Below are 19,814 nucleotides of genomic sequence, written 5' to 3'. Positions count from 1 at the left end.
AGCGTAGCTTTGTGATTTGTGAACATAAAGATGGTGAGGCGTAAATGGAGAAGATGATGTCTATATCGACCTTACTTGTTTGTGGGAGACATGAGAACAACTCTTGATGATGAAGAAGGCTCTGAGATAGCAGTTTTTCACGTTGATCCAACGTTGTGGTGCATGCATGGGCAACCACACATGGGATGACTTAAACACGCACACCGCAAACATTGCATGCATGATGAGTAGCGAATCCGATACACGTAACATGCAGGGAAAAGGAAGCAGCAGGGGCATGAAAGGTTTATCTTTCTAGCTAAGATTGATGGATCTCCATTAATCAGGACCATACAAGAGAAAGTCTCAGGGATGGATCTTTCACAGGAGTGTCTTCGGCTAACAAGATGAGTAACGTATATGATAATAGCTGATGCTACACACAATGCTAGGTATGATGTATAATCGTTAACGAAAGGATTGTGCGTCAATCCATATACCATGATGGTAGAAAATTATCAATACCTGGCACACGCAAAGTACCCGTATGCAACGAAACATCATTATTGCTCGTAACGCACTGTGTAACCTTGATCGGCTCATGTCGTACGTAATCATCATCCTTGCTGTTGACACATGTCGCCTTCACATAAACAATCCAACTATTCATACCTATGCCCTAATATCTCATTGGATCTATGTCACCCAGCATAAAGATCTAGTGCCCCCTTTCATAGCTGGGAAAGCGTCATACAAGTTTATATAGCGATTGCCTTGTAATGTATGAAATTCTATCCATAGCTTGTAAGGTTTGATCATGGTGATCAAGGATGGGCCTCCCTTTCCTTGCAGTATCGATAAGCTGAATGACCTTTGTTATGGCCGATAGGATGAACAAGAAAGCAAAGGATGTTGATTCATATTATCCTTGCATGCTATCGCCAAAGATAAAAGTGTGCAGACTGTAATCAAACACACGTCAACAAGGATGAGTAATTGGCTGGATGATTAATCTACACATGAATGTTCGTCATACGAACAATGCTCTTTCTTTGCGCATCAATACAGTAAGGGAAAGGTAACACAAAGATGCATGCAGGTATCACGAATTCGGTAATCGATGTGCCAATGGTATGGTCTTGTTTACCTACGGCAATAATCCTCTCTGTGGGGTATTACTTATATCTATTTCCATTGATAGTGCTCGATGGATCAAGTCATTGGAGCATCTTTATCGATTAGGTGAGTGGCCAGAATGATTACTTGTGGCGGGCGTTTCCAAAAATATCAGGCTGCTGTTGATTTTTGGGAGGGGGCGTCCTTCCTTGGTTACCACCTCTCCATTTCAGACTTCTTTTACCAACACGCTTGAACAGCTGCACCTTCAAGAATGTACAAACATTTACAATTCAACAACCCAATTCCAACAATCCACGCATTGCTCCATGTCACCTTCGAACCCATGCCGGCATTGGAATGTCAAACCACGCCAACATTGACCCGCTCTCTCGCAATGTGAAGCTCATGCCACAGCGCTCTTCATGTACACTGCTTGGACATTCAATTGAAGCCAACGTTTACAGTGAACAAGGTAACGAGTACAACATTATCTATACATGCAACCAGAGGCTCATCGTTGTTTTTACATCGGCCACAGGCAACGCGAAGCTGCAACGCGCTAAGGTGGATGCCAAACATGCCAAGGGCAGACGCATTGGTTCTGTCACCAACTTGTTTTCGACATTGTTATGGAGACGCCCGTGTTGTGGCTCATGAATGGCCATTTGCTTTGGATTGGAATTGTTCCATATCTTATACGTATGCGTCTTGGAGTTGGCACTATCGTAGCGATTGTCTACGCTTTATGGATTACGTGGACCAAGATACCGCTATCAAAGAATGTGGGCAGCTTTTCCTGCTTCAACAACGTACCTTGGTGTTGATCATTGGATGGCATTCGCAAGGAATATGACTGAGTGGTGTACCACGTGGTAATGGCTCATGGTGGTTAAAGGAGATGCACGTTAATGGTATGTTCGATAAAGGCCTTGTTTCCTTGTTCTTGTGTTGATCATGGTTTCGATTAGGTGTTGCGAATCCTTACTTTATCCATCGTATCAGTATGGACCACCTTGAAGGATTTCACTTGTTACCTGTATGTTGGCATCGCTTGGCTTGCTGCAACTTGGTGTCTTATCTTTGACAAGCATGATCATGCATAGAAGTCAGTGGTTCAGTGGCTATGAGATAGTAAGTACGTTGGGGGGATTATAATCAAACTAAAGCATTTACCTATTGCCCAGGTGTTGACGTTCAATATGCATTGGCCGCGCCAACCAAGTGTCTATTTACCAAAGGCATTTCAAGTTTGAGGTGCCCGTGAAGGTGTACAAGACTTCTATACGGATCAATCCGATGCATGGGAAAAGGAACGCAATAGCAATGTTTGCAACAAGAGCTCTATTGGTACATGATTGGTATGTATAATCTTGCATCTACAAACCAGGTCTACAAACCAGGTCATGTTGATTAAAGAGGCTTACAATGAAATACCAGCAGCACATACCGGATTGCATGGATACAAGGTTATCTGCAAGCATCATTGAAATGGTATTGGGAACACCTCAAGGTAAAGTGCACCATTTTTTGCATTTGTCACCTTCACGTGCACTGATGAAAGGAATAGGCTCTCTTTCGGCGATACGATTATTATCATGGCTGCACGTCGAGGATGTCATTGTATAGTACTGTGCTCTCCTGGGGAATTTTGGCCCGGAAACAGTGTGACTCAAGATGCGATGGCAAGGCCAATTTAAAAAGGCATCCGCTGTGCACACGGCCTCCATCCAAGTACGGCTATTGATTTCCTTGCCTACAGAGAGAAGGTGGATATCTCTTATGATGCCAATTTCAGGATCCAATGAGAGTATAGTACATACGGTGGCATACCTTGGCGCTGCAGGTTGATTATTGTTTTGCCTTCCGATGGTGTAATTGGTTGCAATTCCTTGTGATCACCATGGTTCAGGGCGTCGTGTGCCTTCCTTACCGAATTGTCTCCAATGAGAGTTCTCAAGACGTCTTTAAATTGCTTCTTTTGCGTATGGTGACAACAAAAGCGTGTGGGTTGGTTTTACTTGTTATCTCACATTGCGTTTATGGTAGGTTGAACATGTTGGATGATGGTACCTCTGGCAGCAACAAGATACGGATCTCAAAGCAAAAATGCTGTATCGTTGGCTCAATGGTATGCATGGTATTGGATCTACAAAGCGAAACATGTTAATTAACGAGCCTTGCAATGAAACAGCAGCAGCACCTACTGGATGGCATGGATATACGATTTCTATTTGAGGCAAAGATGCTATAGAGAAATACCACAAGGTAAGAGGTTCATTGTGCGATTAGTCGGATTCAAGTGAGCTTACCAAACATCATCATACAGTGGCAGGGCCTCTTCCGGCAATACTATTATTATCAAGTCTGCACGCCGAGGACGTCATTGTACTATACTTTCCTGTGGAGCTCTACATGTTGTGCCCGGGGACAGTGCGACTCATGTTGCGGCCTTAGGGATTTAAAAATGCATCCTCTGTTCGCACGGCTCCATCGTTTACGGCTATTGATCTCCTTGCCTTTAGAGAGAAGATGGGTATCTCTATTGATGCACTTCATCGCGTCGATCCACAGGAGAGTACCGGTACAATGACGTTTCTTTGGCTGTGCGCTTTGATTATTACTTTACATCCTGATGGCCTATTTGGTTCCCAAGTCTGCGGATGATGATTGCGTGATTCAGGTATGTATGACTATCATGCTTTTTGGAGACCTTTGCTGAAACGCATACCATTTTAGAGCGACCACTGGAAGCAACACACATATATGGCCAAGTCCTTGATTGCAACGCCCAAGGTGCATTTATTGGGATGGCGATTATGCGAATGTTCTATAGTGCACATTGGTAAGTGCTCTTGTTAATATTGCCGAAACGGAATGCTGATGATGCGCTATTGTATTAGGCTTCGATTATTGCACAGCGCCACTTGACTCTTCGTGCTTCAAAGTACACGCGTTCTCGGCTATGGCAGTTTAGGTTTGTCGGATGGGTTTGTGAAATCATTGACCATGAATCTCTCATACGTGAATGATGTTAGGAAAGAGGGCAATGGATTACGTCTATTGGTGTCGTCAATCGTTCCTTGCCCGTCATTCACAAGCACCTGGTTATTCTCTGTGCGAAGGCCAGCGATGCACATCTCTTATGGGTGGATCGTATTATTGACAAGCAACAGCCTTCATATAGTTGGATGCACGCCAAGGTTTACCCATCGTCATGTGGATTTGATTCTACCCATTTGGTGCATGTCTTGAAACAAAGGCCTCTTACCGATTGATCATGTCATGAACAATGGACTTCTTCTTTATATTGGTTACCCGCAAACTTTCCATCTCCTGTGTTTTTGGGTTATCGGTGACTGCTTGGACGTACCGCCACTTCGATTCAACATCTCTTATGGATTCATTCGAACTTTTCAACAAAAAGGGTCACTTGTATATTTTTGGTGTTCGCACGCCTTCCATGTCATGGTCGTTCTGGTTATCGACAACCCCTTTCACGGATCTCTGCAACTGAAGTAGATCATGTCATCAACAAAGAATGAGAGTTCCGTTGACATCGTTTTGTTACCAAGGTCATCTATGCATCTCCCCAAGGCATCAATTGTCAAGCTGCGTTCTATTCACTGTCAAAAACGATTGCCATTCACATCGCTTTTTAGCCACATGTACGTCGATTGATGGCTTCTACGATCTGCATGTGGTCTTGGGCAGCAAAGATGGTCTCGTTATCTCTTCTTCCAATGGCTCTCAGGATCATGTAAGTATACTCGCATTGGCGGTCGCATGGCATTTGTATCTCAAGTATTATTTATGGTCTACAGGTCCAGTACCAACACAGGGTGTCCTATCAAGTGGTCGATTCCAAAGGGATTGGTTTGGTTGGGATATCGAATGGTGTTCATGAATATGGCAGTCATCGGTAAGTAGTGATCTTTTCTTTTCTACAACACGTACTTACCTTCTCCTTTATTCTACTATACGGGCGGTTACTTAAGGGAGCTACGTGTGTTCTGGTACTTTGAACTTTTCATGGATGCTGCGATCATGGGATGGCAAGAGTGTTTTGTGCATATGGCTATAATTGGTAAATGATGATCCGTTCATTGCGTAAACGCCTACCAACCCCCTCTTTTATTCTAGCATGTGAGATATGCAGCATGCTACTTCTGCTTGGATGCTTTGGAAATGCCTTGGATGGATCTATCATAGGTACGTACTGCTCTATGGGATTCTGAAAACTTTTTGCTGCCCATCGTTTACACATAGGTGTACCATGTCAACATCAAGCAGCACCATTACGGCATTTTCCAGTGCCTGAAGCCTCATTACATTATCCTATGATTCACGTGATGCATCATGCACAGCATTTCCTATTGTGTACGTCTGCAACAACATTCATCCTTTATATGTTTCACCCTGATTCAGGTAGTCTATAATCCTTCGACTAGTGTCCCTTTATGCATGCCTGGTATCGGTGGATCATATCAACCACAATCACGAAGCAGCCATCATCCATCGCAAGCCTACCTTTGGTGTCACCAACATTCATCTGATCGCTTGATGGCTTTCTTTATTGCCCCATCGGATACAAGGGCGCTCGTCAGTGAAGTCGTTTATGGATGCATCACATCAGGAGTGCACAACAATGCTATGCCTCGTTTCGGCGATGTCAAAGTCTATTCATCATTCAACGCATTCATCTCCAAATATCGCTTCATTGCTTCCCCGTTCGTTGGTATGCATAGCTTTGGATCTACAATACAAGTGCTAATAATTAAACAGCTTTCCACTAAACCAGCATCGACAGATTACGGATGGCATGGGATTACGATTTCGGTTTGAAGCAAGGCAGCTATTGAGAACACAAGGTAATAGGGGTCATTGTGGGATATGTTGTATACAAGCGCATTTACGGTGGAAGATATGCAATCCCAGAATCAACAGGGCTTTTTCCTCCGTTAGTATACGGTTACCACGCCAAAAAATAGTATTGTACTATGCCCTCTTTTGGGGGAACCATGTCGCCCTCAAGGAACGTGTGCTGATAAGATTATGGCCTACTGCAAGACCAATGTTTATTGCACCTTCATGGCGTATGTCGTTCGAGGTCTATGGGATCATTGGGATTGAGGTATGTTTTATTCGGATGCTTTTTGGAAACTGTTGCTGAAACATCTACTATTTAGATGGATTACTGCAAGCAGCCTAAACTTATGATCACCGAGTGTATCACGTTATCAGCCATGGTAGGCATTGGGCACGCATCTCTTTCGTGCTACGGAAAATGGTTGCCAACCTGGCTCTTTTAGATGGATCGCATTGCAACAAGCAGCATGTTTGGGGATTTGATTCCGCAGGATGGCGTTTATCATTGCCAGGTATAGTTTAAGGGTCTGGAAGATTGTTTACTATGCCTTACATAGATCCATCATAGATCATCATCAAGCTGCCGAGACCTTATCTTCCTTATCACTTACGTTTACGTGAGCATCGGGTGGTTGTTGCGTACTGCCAATCTCTTGCACGGCCGCGTATCGACGTAATGGTTTATGGATTGATCGTATGGACAGCAAGCAACATCATCTACGGCTTTGTGCTGCCAGCAAGCGTTATCGCCTCATCTGTGGATTCATGTTACGGACAACCTGCTGGTATATATCTTCTGGTTCCCAACTTTTATCGGCGGGTTACTCTGCATCAGTAACAGGCACAAGGCATTCACCTATCTTCAGGATCACGCCTATTCGATTCCTGTATGACGTTGAACATCGCGTACTGTACCTGATTTAAAAGTCTTTGGACATTGGCTCATGTATGGAGTCCTTCACACGAAGTAAGTATGTAGTATTTGGTAATATCAATATTACGCGTATTCTTACAACATATGCCTGCTAGGTATGGTTGCTTCGCTTCAATTATTGGTATCAACTTACTACATCCCTTGAAAGTGGATCATACAGAAGAGTGTAACCATGGTCTCGTACATATGGCAACCATTGTAAACCGATCCCGCAAGCTTTTTACGACACTTGTCAAGTTCTTCGTTTACAACCTATAGCAGTGGATTGTGACGCTACAGGTACGCTTTGGATTGGATTTACAACGTAAGACTAGGTGATTAACAAGCATTACAATGACAGAGCATCAATACATCTTTGGAGCGGATGGATACAAGGTTACTTGCACCAGCAATGTTATTCAAGGTAAAAGGGTTCAATCTGGGATTGGTTGCATTCGAGCATCTTGGTAACTCCTTCGAAGGATATTGATTGAGGTAATCCTTTATAGATGGATCATACATATGAGCAATCGGCAGCGGGCAGTACTTCGGTTAGGTGTCAGCAAGCTTTATCCCGTCACCTGGTGCTTTGTGTTCCGAGCAACATGTTTGATGTATTTCTTCCGGGTCTCATCTCTTGTTGGTGTGCGAATGAATCCTTATCTACAACATTCACGGGACGAACACCTTTATCGGTATCATGTTGATTGAATTACGAATTTGCCTTTTGGTTACCAAGCACCATCGTTTTGCTGAAAGGGGTTACCAACAATCGTCCATTTTTCGAATGCTTGATCTCACGTAAGTGTGCTATGCTTTGTGCTACCGATCATCTTCACAGCTCTCACATGCGTACTGCCAGGCTTCCTTCCTTCGCTTACTTGGCGTGTGAGAATGTCCCATGTCTTGACAAGTGAACCTTTGCAAAGCGTCAGGTTCCTTTGGATATTAACAAATTTGATGGATATATGGGTATCACTGGTAAGTATTGATCCGGTCTTTTCTACAACACCTACCAACATCCTCGTTTATGATAGCATGTGGGCTATTCAACAAACTACTTCTCTTCTGGTGCTTGGATCCTTCAAGGACGAACCTATCATTGTGAGTAACGTACGTTTGCGTTTGCGACAATTGTTCACCATGCATTTTAGGTACACCATGTCATGATCAAGCAACAACGTCCACAGCATTTCTCAGTACCGGCACACCGTATTATGTGATTACATTTGAACATCACTTGCATGGACGTCTGCAGCACCAAACAACGGCATTCATACCTTTCGGTGAGCCAAAGCGTTATCTTGCGTCGATTTTTCTTTTGACCCATATCCTGACACGCCTGCACGCTACGCATCAATCATATCAACATCAACCACAAGGTAGCAATGCGCAATGTGGAACACATTTGAGAGTGTGATATGGGATTTGAGATGTGGAACAAGGCATTTGGGAAGTGGAACAAGCTACTTGCGAAGTGGAACAAGCTACTTGCGAAGTGGAACAAGCTACTTGCGAAGTGGAACAAGCTACTTGCGAAGTTGAACACGCCATTTCAGAAGTGAACCAAGCTACTGCAAGAAGTGGAACAACCTATTTGAGAAGTGGAACTGTTGTAGGACATTTCCGGACTCAGGACATATCGCGATATGCCCTAGGACATTTTAGGATTCCGAAACGTCCTAGGGCATTTCAGTACCATAGACAGCTTTTTCAACTTTTAAGTGCTGCAATCACAAAGTCATATGTCAAATGAAGTTTCCACTCTTTCCGGTATTGATACTTTGTGATGAACGCCCACCTACCTATGCTTTCATGCTTGTCTTTCCCATGACTTCTCTCAAAAATGGCACATGAAATATGAATCCGATCCTGCTTCCAACATGTGTTATCATATGAGACAAGGTTGTCACAGGTGATCAAATGCTTTGTGATGGTATTCAAATAGCAAAACAATACACAACGACGTATGTAACCATGTTGGCAGGGCACAATTACCAAGAGCTGTCTATGGTACTGAAATGCCCTAGGACGTTTCGGAATCCTAAAATGTCCTAGGGCATATCGCGATATGTCCGGGTCCCGAAATGTCCTACAACAGAACAACCTATTTTGGATGTGGAATACGCCATTTGAGAAGTGGAACAAGTTATTTGAGAAGTGGAACAACCTATTTGAGAAGTGGAATACGGCATTGGAGAAGTGGAACAAGGCTTTTGAGAAGTGGACCAAGCCATTTGCGAAGTGCGACAAGCCATTTGGGAAGTGGAACACACCATTTGGGGAGTCCAACAAGCTACGTGAGAAGTAAGAACAACCTATTTGGAATGTGGAATACACCATTTGAGAAGTGGAACAACCAATTTGAGATGTGAAATACGCCATAGGAGATATGGAAAAGCCATTTGAGAAGTGGAACACGCTATTTGAGAAGTGGAACAAGCTACATGAGAAGTGGAACAAGCTACATGAGAAGTAGAACACGCCATTTAAGAAGTGGAACAAGACTTTCGAGAAGTGGAACACAACATTGGAGAAGTGAACAAGCATTCTTGGAAGTGGAACAAGCTACTTGAGATGTGGGACAACGTATTTCAGAAGTGGAACAAGCTACATGAGAAGTCGAACACGACATTTGAGTAGTGGAACAAGCTATTGGAGATGTGGAATACGCCATTGGAGAAGTGGAACAACTCATTTGAGAAGTTGAACAAGTCATTTGAGAAGTTGAACAAGGCTTTTGAGAAGTGGAACACAACGTTTGAGGAATGGAACAAGGCTTTTGAGAAGATGAACACAACATTTGAGAAGTGGAACATGCCGTGTGAAAAGTAGAACAAGCTATTGGAGTAGTGGAATACGCCATTTGAGAGGTGGAACAAGCTATTTGAGAAGTGGAACAAGCTAGTTGAGAAGTGGAACAAGCTAGTTGAGAAGTGGAACAAGCTAGTTGAGAAGTGGAACACGCCGTTTGAGAAGTGGAACTTGCCATTTGAGAAGTGGAACAAGCCATTGAAGAAGTAGAACATGCTACATAAGAAGTGGAGCAACCTATTTGAGAAGTAGAATACGCCATTGAAGAAGTGGAACACGCCGTTTGAGAAGTGGAACACGCCATTTGAGAAGTGGAACAAGCTACATGAGATTCAAGGTTATCGGTTTCCCAAGTCATCATCAAGAAGTAACATTCGTTTCTATGGAGAACGGCTATCAGCATTCGTCATTGTATGCATATCTCCATGGCAACGAAATTGGAATTGGTTGTTGGGAGGCACTGAACATTGTGGACTTCCATATAGCTTTGACTAAGTACGTACATTCCTTCCATTATGTGCAAGACAAATTAGTAACATGCATATTGATAGGTCTCTCATTCCATCCAGCCGTCGTTTGAGTTACTCCTTGGTATCATGTGTGTCGTCAGGGGCTAGCTGCAATTGTCGTACTGGGCGCTATCGTTGTGATGGACGAAGGTCTCTATTTCCCTTTGGATGTTTTTCTCGGAGGCAGCAAGTGGATCGTTGTAGGGTTGTGCCTCTCAACTACCATCTCGGTAGACCGGCGATCGGCTACCTTGCAGCTTGTATCGCTTGTTGGTAGATCATGAAAGCAACATTTATTATTGGTTCTATGGCATAGCCCACCGTTGGATTCCCTCAACGGATACCTTGAGCAATCTCTCAGCAAGTGAAAGCTTTAGCTTGTGCTATTCCATGGAGAGGGGATCTATTTGGTGCTGTGCACGATGTGCCGCTGGTGACGCCAAGGCAAAAAGGACGTTTGATAACAGCAACTACGGATATGGTAGATATTTCTCTTTGCTATGGGTGGAGCGGGATCGTACCTTGCTCTCTGATGTAAGGCGTCCTTGACAGCTATGGTTCACATGTAACCATGTGACAGCGCTATCGTGGCCCTACCAATTGCATTGAGGATCATTGAGGATTGCAGCCTTAGCCATTGGAAGTGACACAATTCATTAGTGACCATGGAGTACATGCCAAGGTTATATGGTGGGGTAGCGAATTCCGTGCAAGCAGCCAATATTTACGATACGTTTTTATCATATCACAGATCACGTCGTTCTTTAATTACAAGTCGCGTTACATGTTACATGTAGCCAGTGTAAAAGGCAGGTTGGGCGTTATGGAACGAACATGCAAGTACGCTAGGCTTAAGTTCTTTGACAGGTATGGAAGATGATGAGCAACCAGTTTACAGAGGCGTCCTTTTTGTTTTCATCCTGCAACATGCTGTTTCACGTTACCTACTACTCGACGGCAACCATTCGACGCACACTATGTCGACCATCATCAGAGCCACATCCACCTACGACATGCATCTGACACTGTCCATTATTCCTGAAACAAGAAAGCTGTAAAAACACACGCCTATCAGTACACACGAACAAATGCAAGCCTACATTTGTGCTCTATCAACACGTTACTCACCTTGATGGATGCATTCTCCCATACACCGTTTGCTAACGAGCTATTCCCAATGTCGAATTACAATCGTGTTGTTGTTGAATCTGGGTATAACAAGCACGCTGAAGCTGAGTACACAAAGCAACCGTTTTGACACACACAAACGAAAATGACCCATCAGCATGCACCTTTAGACACAGCACCACTCAGCATCTCTCACACTTAGCCGCTTCAATAGCAACCCACATGATTACTACCACAACGTGCGGATGAATGATTGTTTATTTGATATATAAAAACTACAACATATAAAAGGGAAGACTACGTGGCTATAGACATTGTATTGCTTATATAAGAAGATGACCATATAGATGCTTTTGTATATAAGAAGAGCTTTATTAAATAAAAGTAAACAACTAGCTGTGCCAATTCTTAGCCCATCTCCATGGAGATGGTTTCCAGGTGTGACCACGAGGAGGTGATTGGCAATCCACACCCGTAGTTTAACGTCATTTCGGACGGATTAGTTTAACGTCGTTATCAGGACGCAAGTTAACGTCATTGAAGACGACCAATTTATAGTCGTGGTCAGACTACCACCCGCACCATCCATACACATACCTCTTTATCTCCTCTTCTTTCCCCCCCCCGCATTCACATACCCCAATGGTCCTCTTTATCCCCTCTTCTTTTTTTCTTCACCTCCCCTCTTCTTCACCACTCATTCACCTACCTGTGCAAAAGAAACTTACCTTTGAAGACCGTGGGAGGAGTGGAAAGAAAGATACTTTGGAGTTGGGGAAAAAAGGCTTCTCTTTTATACCCAATGGGTTGCGCAACACCTTAGACGCGTAAGCGTTCGTGTCACCCCAAACCTTATCCAATTTCCTACTTTTTCTATAATCTTCATATGTCATTCACTTAAAACCTTTCAATTCAACCTGTTTTAGGCCATTAGAAAAACATGTTCCTCTCATCGAGACGATTCGAATGGTATATTGTTTGCCATGATTTTCTTTACTTTTGTCCATATGAACATTGCTATGGTCACGTAGTACAATTTCCTTTTTGGGTCGCGGTTTCAGGTCGCGGGCCGAGCTCTTTCGAACCACTGCTACAGGCCATAGCGCGTTGATTTTCAAGTAAACCTCACTTGTGGTAATAGAAAAACATGTTCCTCTCGATGAGACGAGCCTAACGGTATGCTGTTTGTATAGGTTTGAACGAGGTGAACTTATTAGGTGTTGATGGACAGCACTGTTTCAGCCATTCAGGATATAAAAATCTATCATACGAATAGCATACCGTTATGCTCGTATCATCGAGACGAACACATTTCTCTATTACCACAAACGAGGTTTACCTGAAAACCAAAGAGTTATACCCTATGGCAGTGGTTCCAAAGTGGTCGGCCCGAGATCTGAAACCGTGACCCAAAAAGGAAATTGTACTATGTGACCATAGCAATGTTCAAATTGACAAAAGTAAACAAAACCATCGCAAACAATATACCATTGGAATCGTCTCGATGAGAGGAACACGTTTTTCTAATGGCCTAAAACATGTTGAATTGAAAGGTTTTGAGTAATTGGGATCCGAAGATTTTAGCAAGTTGGCCGAATTTCGTGTGACACAAACGCTTACGCGTCTAAGGTGCTATGGAAACCCACTTTGGTATAAAAAGGAAGCCCTTTTTTCCCAACTACAAAGTATCTCTCTTTCACTCTAGGTTCCCGGACAAGACCGCAAGTATGGCTCGCTAGGTCCTATAAACAAGCGTCACGAAACACGGTATCCAGGTTAGCTGGGGGAGGGGATTCGGGGTACTCACGAAACCAGCAAGACACCCACGAATCGAAAGGGTTACGAAACTGCAAGGTCACGAAACACGGAAACACTTTACACTAGTACCCCAATTAACTCTACCCAGCCAAACCTGAGCAAGAGTCCGCAATGACAAAAAACTAGGGTGTGGGTTGCCAATCACCTCCACGTGGTCACACCTGGAAACCATCTCCATGGAGATGGGCTAAGCATTGGCACAAGTAGTCATTTCTTTATGATAATAAAGCTTTTTATATAAGAATGATCGTATGAATCTTTAAAGTGCTGCTCCTTCCTTATACACAATACAAAGCAAGTTTAGTAATAAAAGCGTATCATTTTCATGCTGTATGCTAAGACGATATAACAATAGGAATAGCGATGGTGTACCGGATTAGCATTCCTTGGCTGCTGCTATTGGTTGCCATGGCGATGTGGATCATTGGGGTGTTTGGCTGACTTGGAGAGAAAATACAAGGCTTGTATGCATGCATGCTTACAATCTACTCAGCTCTTCTTCACGGTTGACGAAAACCCCGACAACAACTACAAGCCAATCGCTGACACAGTTCAACATGGAGCTCATTAGCTAATAGAATCTTCAAAGGGTGACAAGGAAAGTAAGCCACGAGGTTCAAGGTCGTAAAAGCCAACGTGCTTTTGGTGTTGGTGTAACTTACATTCTAGTCTTTTGTCACTGTTTGGTTTAGCCATGGCAACATGGCGGCAGAGCGGCAGATGGTGGGTGTGTAAAACAATGTATCGAGGGTGATGTGCTGTGGCCATATGATGTTCGTGATGTTGCCGTATCAGCGTGTCGAATGCGTTTGTTGGTCATACTCCTCAATGATGACTAATTCATGTACCAGGACGTGGATCCCCTAAAAAAATGACACCATCGCTGGTCAACCACAACAATGCATCCCTGTAGACTTATGATGATCGATATTCGCAGTGGCAATTGACAAGAAGCTTTATTCAATATGATTCCTTACAATGCTTTGGTAATGTTCGGTAACGTCTATGTATGTTAGTACCTTGGCCAAAGCATCTGCAGCTTCTTCAGGGAGATTGGCATCGAGAAGGTAAAGAGATACTAATGATGGGCAATGTAAAAGATCCAGGAGGCATTCATCCCAACAATCGGGACTACGCAAAGTAAGGGATTTGAGTCGTGGATATAAACGAAACTTGGGTATGAGTTCAGGTGGGATTTCGTGCCATGAAAGAAGTTCGAGCTCTTCCAAACAAGGGCATTCGTGAGAAAGCATCTCCATAAAAGCGAGAAATCGATCTCCTAGGACACAGCCATTAAGATTTAGGGAGAGACACTGCAATTGGGGCAATCGACGTATAGCATTCAACATGTCTTCATGTAGCTCGCCATCGTGATCAAATCCAACGGCCACATTACGCAACGTAGATGCATGCCGCAAGGTTCCATGGTGCTCCATAAGCCTTATCATCGTCGTGGATGGCGCTGAACATTCGATAGACGTGAGGTGTTGCATTCTCGTCAAGATTTCATAAATGTCAGCATCGTCAACGTTGTAGGGAATAGTTGAAAGAGATCTTGCGTCGGATGCATGTTGTAATATCAAACGTAAAAGGCTTGTTGAATGATCCTCAGCAAAGAAATCGAAGGTAATGTTGCGGAGATGTTCGAATCGTGCATTCGGGTCAAGAGCCGCTGTGCTGTCGTCGCGGTATGCTTGATGACCTCTGATATTAATATTCACCAGTGTATTGCTGTATCTTGTCAATGTCCACGTAAGGTCTTCAAGTCGAAGAGCACAACTCTCATCTACACTTAAGCTATGCAACCCGGGTGTGTTGATTGTCAACGATCCATGATCAACCACTGTAGCATCTCCTCGCGTGCCGTACTCAAGTGAACGAAGCGAAGGGCAATACTGATGAATAACTGGAAGTGCGCGCGAATCATGGCAACTTGGTAATTGTAACTGCTTCAAAGATGGGAATCGTTTCACCAATGCAATGCTCGTATTTGCTGAAATGGTGCTCTTATTTGCTGAAGGGGTATACACCATGTATCGGATCATAAGCCGTTTGACCTTTGGATACGTGCATGCGATCGGTGACAGGCGGACAACAGTACCATTGAAGGACTCAAGATTTGGGCAGAGCTGCAAGATCATATCCAAACAAAGCGGTACGGTTTGCGAGATGTAATGTGTCTTCGTACCTATCTCCACACATACGTGTCCCTCCAGGTCTATCACTTTCAATGATTTGCCAGATGTCTTGAGAAATTCATAGAGTCGATAAATGTCGTCCTTCGTGGATACTAGCAAAAGCATGTTATTAGGGGTATCTTACATACTGGCTCAGAGTCGCACTTACAGTGTATGTGAAATGACTGCAATGAGGGAAACGATGTCCTGAAAACAAGCTGAAATGCGAACGACGCATGATCCGATAACGAGATGTGTTGTATATATGCAGCGTACGAAACAAGGAGATACATGGAAGCACGTGCTGACTTTGTAATGCGTGTGAATTGAAGATACGCCGTTTGCAATGCTCTTTGTCGCCATGCTTTGGACACATGCAGGTATAAAAGTGATTCATGGGATGTAATCGTCAGGGTTGGTGGAAGGATGAATGATGACACCAACTCAAAAGGAAGCTTGCATACAAAGTCGACTCCCTTTGAAAGCTGCTGCTCACTATAACGACTCGATTGTTCAATCTCGTGACGTCTGATCAAATCGTGTTCGATGTTGAGGGCTTCGTTGTAATGATGGATGGCTCTTGCGTGTTGTCCATATTGCGTGTGAATCCCAGCAGTGAGTGCATGTCCAATCGATGATGACGGTGCAAGTCGAATGATTTCCAAAGCATCGCGTAGCGCCAACCCAGGACGTGCACTGTACGCAAATGCCTTTGCTCGTTTTTCGAGTGCATTGATATCTTGACATCCTGGTTGAATAAACTGCATCGTGGCTTGATGGATGATGTTGCTGGAATCATTATGTTGTGTTGAAATGGTTGGTATGTCGCTCATTGAGGAGGTCGTCATTGTTGATGGTTCGTGGTGGAGGATGAAAAAAGAGAGCAGAAAGAGAAAGAAAGAGGAGGGAAATAACAATGAGCAAGGATTTATTGATAAACAGCCATCATAAGCGCCCCGCCCAAGTCACCCAATCACTGCCATTAGCCCCATCCATGGCTGTAGCGTCAAAAGAGAACCATAAACGCCTCACAGTAATCATGATTAGCATGATCTTGATATAGAAACGCATCACACAATGGTCAACTTTGTTACACGAGGATGCTGGCGTATGTCTCCCCTTCTTTTTTTCCCGACTTTGCTTCACTTTGCTCTTCACCGATCTCCTCCATCTCCTCACAACAACTGAATGCAACAACACACCAGACCAACAGTCTGCAATCCGTTACGTGCAACCAAGTCATCAGATGGCGAACATGGAGTCGATCGAAGGGAGCTGAATGTACCGCATGAGCACTTGGCTGGCGGCCTCTTCCACACCACGCATAGCAACAACAGCAATAAGGCGAGGATCGACAAGCATAGTGAACAACGACACACAATATGGTAAGAACTACTTGTATGACGGCTTGAATCCATTTATTGACAATTGTAGCGTTTCCATGGGAGTGTATAGTGAACAACAGCATATGATGATTACGACATCGGTTCCTTTTGTACGCTGTTTGGAGATACATGTGGTACGCTATCCTATGAAGATCTTGAAAACGCTGCCGGCTTATGGATACTGACCTTGATGGTTATGAACTTCTCGCAGATACGATGAAGATACGGCATATTGGGTGCAAGATGGTACGCGTCATCCTGGTCATATGATTGCTGTGTACATGGATCTTACACGTCCTCGGTATCCATATCATTGGGATGGGGTACAGCAGCTGGAAGGATATGCCTGGATTACACCATTGCATGGATCAAACCTCAAACACACTGATAAAAAGAATGGCAGCCAGGTGATTATGATGAAGGGATTACCTGAAAGTACTACGATGGTAAAACAAAGTATGGATGGCTTACAATATCGGGATGGGGATGATGGATTGGTCCGTTTGTAATGATGGCTTTATTTTTAGCTATGTCGGCTAGTCTATCAAGATGCAAGCTATTGGTGATGTCATTCGAAGGAGGCCTTTTGTGAACCCAAAGATGTTCTTACGCATCGCTTCAGTACCAAGTACCTAAAAAGAGCTATGTGCAAAACCTGCGGTGTGTTGGTTATTGCATTCCCAACGAGGCCTTTGTTTTAATCATCCTCTTTTCACTTTTATAGAGTGCCACCGCCATTGCATTCGGATCATCATCTTTACAGTCGATCTACAAGCAACATTATGGCGTTGGGATTATGGAATCATCAGAAGCAGCATATTCGAATGCGGGGTAGTACGTGCTACAAGATGGAAATGGACCATGACCACCATATTTCCCTCCATATGCCTAAGGTATGTTGGTTTGCATTAGAGGAATGGGATCCTTTTTACTCAATGAAGGTCACCATCATGCTAGATGGCCTACTTTCAACAAGGAAACTAATGACGGGAAGGCTGATGTACCAAGCCCTTGGAGAATACACCGAATACGATGGGATGATGGCGATCAATGTTTACGTGGCCAAAAGAGAGCATGATCAGCATGGAAATCGTGGTAACGGCAATGGATGTCATTATGCTGATAGGTATGTTTATTATGACATGTGCGGTTTCGTAGTTGGAGCTGAAGACTACCTTGTATAGATGTATCCCATTGGGTTTTTCTCGTGATCCCGGGGCTTTTCGTTAGCTCTTTCATTCTTGGATCATGTCGCCTCTTGTTCTATATCAAGGATTTATATGAATATACAGTATCAAGCATTCTCTTTTGCATTCTGGACTTTGGAAACGATATTGGTTTGAAAGGTGTGGATGTGCTGGAGACTTTCAAAACGATTTTTGGGATGATGATGATTGGGATGATGATGATGATGATGGTTATGGTGGTACTTCGGGTCTATGGGAGGAGAGTACGAGCGTTATAAAAGAACACACGTATCTTTCGGTTAGCATGGCTACATGGAAGGATAAGGTGAGAGGATGTATAGGTTTTGAAGAGGATGATGATCGATCATCGGCATTCGGAAAAGCGGTTACACAGTGCTTATCCGATCTTTGATGTATGCAAATTCATCATTTTTCATCCCACAAGAAAAGCAAAGCTCATTTTATCTCTGAAGCTCAAAGGATGCATCAACGACCTGTAAGTATTGGACTACGAGCAGCAGCGTTTTCATCAATGTGCATAATAAATAATAGAAGTGCTTTCATCGATGGAAGTTTCATTACTGCTTTTTGTACATAACCAAACCTGAGGTCTTTATACATTGGTGCGAGGTCTTTAAAAGAATGTGATCTACGTTGTCTTGCCAGATACCCTAGCCTAGAACGTGTTTATCTTCGTTTCCGTTTACAAGATCATATAACTAATTATCTACATGAGCGCGGTGTAATTACGAAACGTCTTGAAATACCTACACCATATGATTGGTAATAAACATTAATGCTTTATGTCTGGGCAGCTATGAGATATACGAAACGGATCGGGTACTATTGGATGGGGTCTCGATATCATCATAAGCATCACCACGTGTAGCTTAGGGTGATGCGTTATATAATGGGCGAGATAAAAAGGGCAGCAATGGACAATACGAATGGCAAAATGAAGAAGGATGATGGGTTTATAAATTGGGTCAGGGGTTCTTGGGATTTGGTGGTGATCACCAGACGCCTTACAACATCAAATAAAGGAAAATGTTTAAGATGGGGTTGTACGTGCGTATGCTCAAGATGGCAACCACCTACTATATCTACTCTAAAACCATCCTTTCACCACCAACATCCTGTTCCCAAGCTTACAATTATACGTCAAGCCCTTTTATTGTATCACACGCAACGCTACCCTAATACTGCTAGCGAACCACCATACCCAGCATCCACCAGCATGACATCTCCCATAATCTTACCATATCCATGCCTCCATCATCCATCAACGTGATTATCCAGATTACTTGATACAACACCATCATCAGGCCCAAGCTTGTTATCGGAAAATCCATCATCCAAACCTATCTCTTATCCAAAAGCATCACCATCAACCATCCATGCAGTAGGTGAGCATCTCCTACACCATACCATCATCCAACAACATTGTTGTAACAGCAGAGATTGGGAACCAAAAGTTGATGAAAAAAATTGGATCCTCACAAAGGAGTTGCTGGAGGAATAACGCCATCATTTTTGTTGACATTCTTGAAGATTCATCCATCATGAACCAATAGCAGCAGCGTACGTTGAGATGGAGCTTGTAAAAGTACTTGATGATGATGATGATGATTAGCATCCAGAAACAAAGGACCCTGTTTGAACCTGGCAGCATTGTCTCCCACGATATGGTACATGCCAATGTCCTTTATCAGGCCAAAGTGTGTGAGCAAGACGAAGCTTGGTAACAGTGTGCTCATTTTCTAGGCGTTGTTCGGTACCTTTGAAGTAGAGCAGATGACCAAGCTGAAGACTACGATGTCAAGGAAAGCTGAGGCCATGGGATGCTTTGACGATCGTTTTTCACTGGAGGCGTCATTCTTGAAGGTGGAATTTGTTCAAGGGGGTGCAAAAAAGAAAAA

The 19,814-nt window shown here is 43.5% G+C and overlaps 4 protein-coding genes across 4 annotated transcripts; 3 read left to right on the top strand and 1 right to left on the bottom strand.

The window, feature by feature from the left end:
* Positions 1-7,837: 7,837 nt before the first annotated feature.
* On the top strand, positions 7,838-8,563 carry O0I10_006316 (uncharacterized protein; the record flags this gene model as incomplete). Its single annotated transcript, XM_058486346.1, has 5 exons — positions 7,838-7,858; positions 7,915-7,981; positions 8,032-8,259; positions 8,323-8,492; positions 8,546-8,563. 5 exons carry the CDS (start codon positions 7,838-7,840, stop codon positions 8,561-8,563), a joined length of 504 nt encoding a protein of 167 aa, XP_058342958.1.
* A 385-nt stretch (positions 8,564-8,948) lies between these two features.
* On the top strand, positions 8,949-9,188 carry O0I10_006315 (uncharacterized protein; the record flags this gene model as incomplete). The annotated part of the gene is made up of 1 exon (XM_058486345.1): positions 8,949-9,188. The coding sequence occupies one exon, from the start codon at positions 8,949-8,951 to the stop codon at positions 9,186-9,188; it is 240 nt and encodes a 79-aa protein (XP_058342957.1).
* A 4,914-nt stretch (positions 9,189-14,102) lies between these two features.
* On the bottom strand, positions 14,103-16,171 carry O0I10_006314 (uncharacterized protein; the record flags this gene model as incomplete). The annotated part of the gene is made up of 2 exons (XM_058486344.1): positions 14,103-15,436; positions 15,493-16,171. The coding sequence occupies 2 exons, from the start codon at positions 16,169-16,171 to the stop codon at positions 14,103-14,105; spliced, it is 2,013 nt and encodes a 670-aa protein (XP_058342956.1).
* Positions 16,172-16,511: 340 nt separating this feature from the next.
* Positions 16,512-16,893, top strand: O0I10_006313 (uncharacterized protein; the record flags this gene model as incomplete). The annotated part of the gene is made up of 2 exons (XM_058486343.1): positions 16,512-16,708; positions 16,779-16,893. The coding sequence occupies 2 exons, from the start codon at positions 16,512-16,514 to the stop codon at positions 16,891-16,893; spliced, it is 312 nt and encodes a 103-aa protein (XP_058342955.1).
* Between the last annotated feature and the right edge of the window lie 2,921 nt (positions 16,894-19,814).

This window comes from Lichtheimia ornata (genome assembly GCF_029851405.1).
Source record: "Lichtheimia ornata isolate CBS 291.66 chromosome Unknown scaffold00027, whole genome shotgun sequence".
NCBI lineage: Eukaryota > Fungi > Mucoromycota > Mucoromycetes > Mucorales > Lichtheimiaceae > Lichtheimia > Lichtheimia ornata.
Note: the sequence above shows the minus strand (reverse complement) of the source record. Positions and strands in the feature narration are given on the sequence as shown.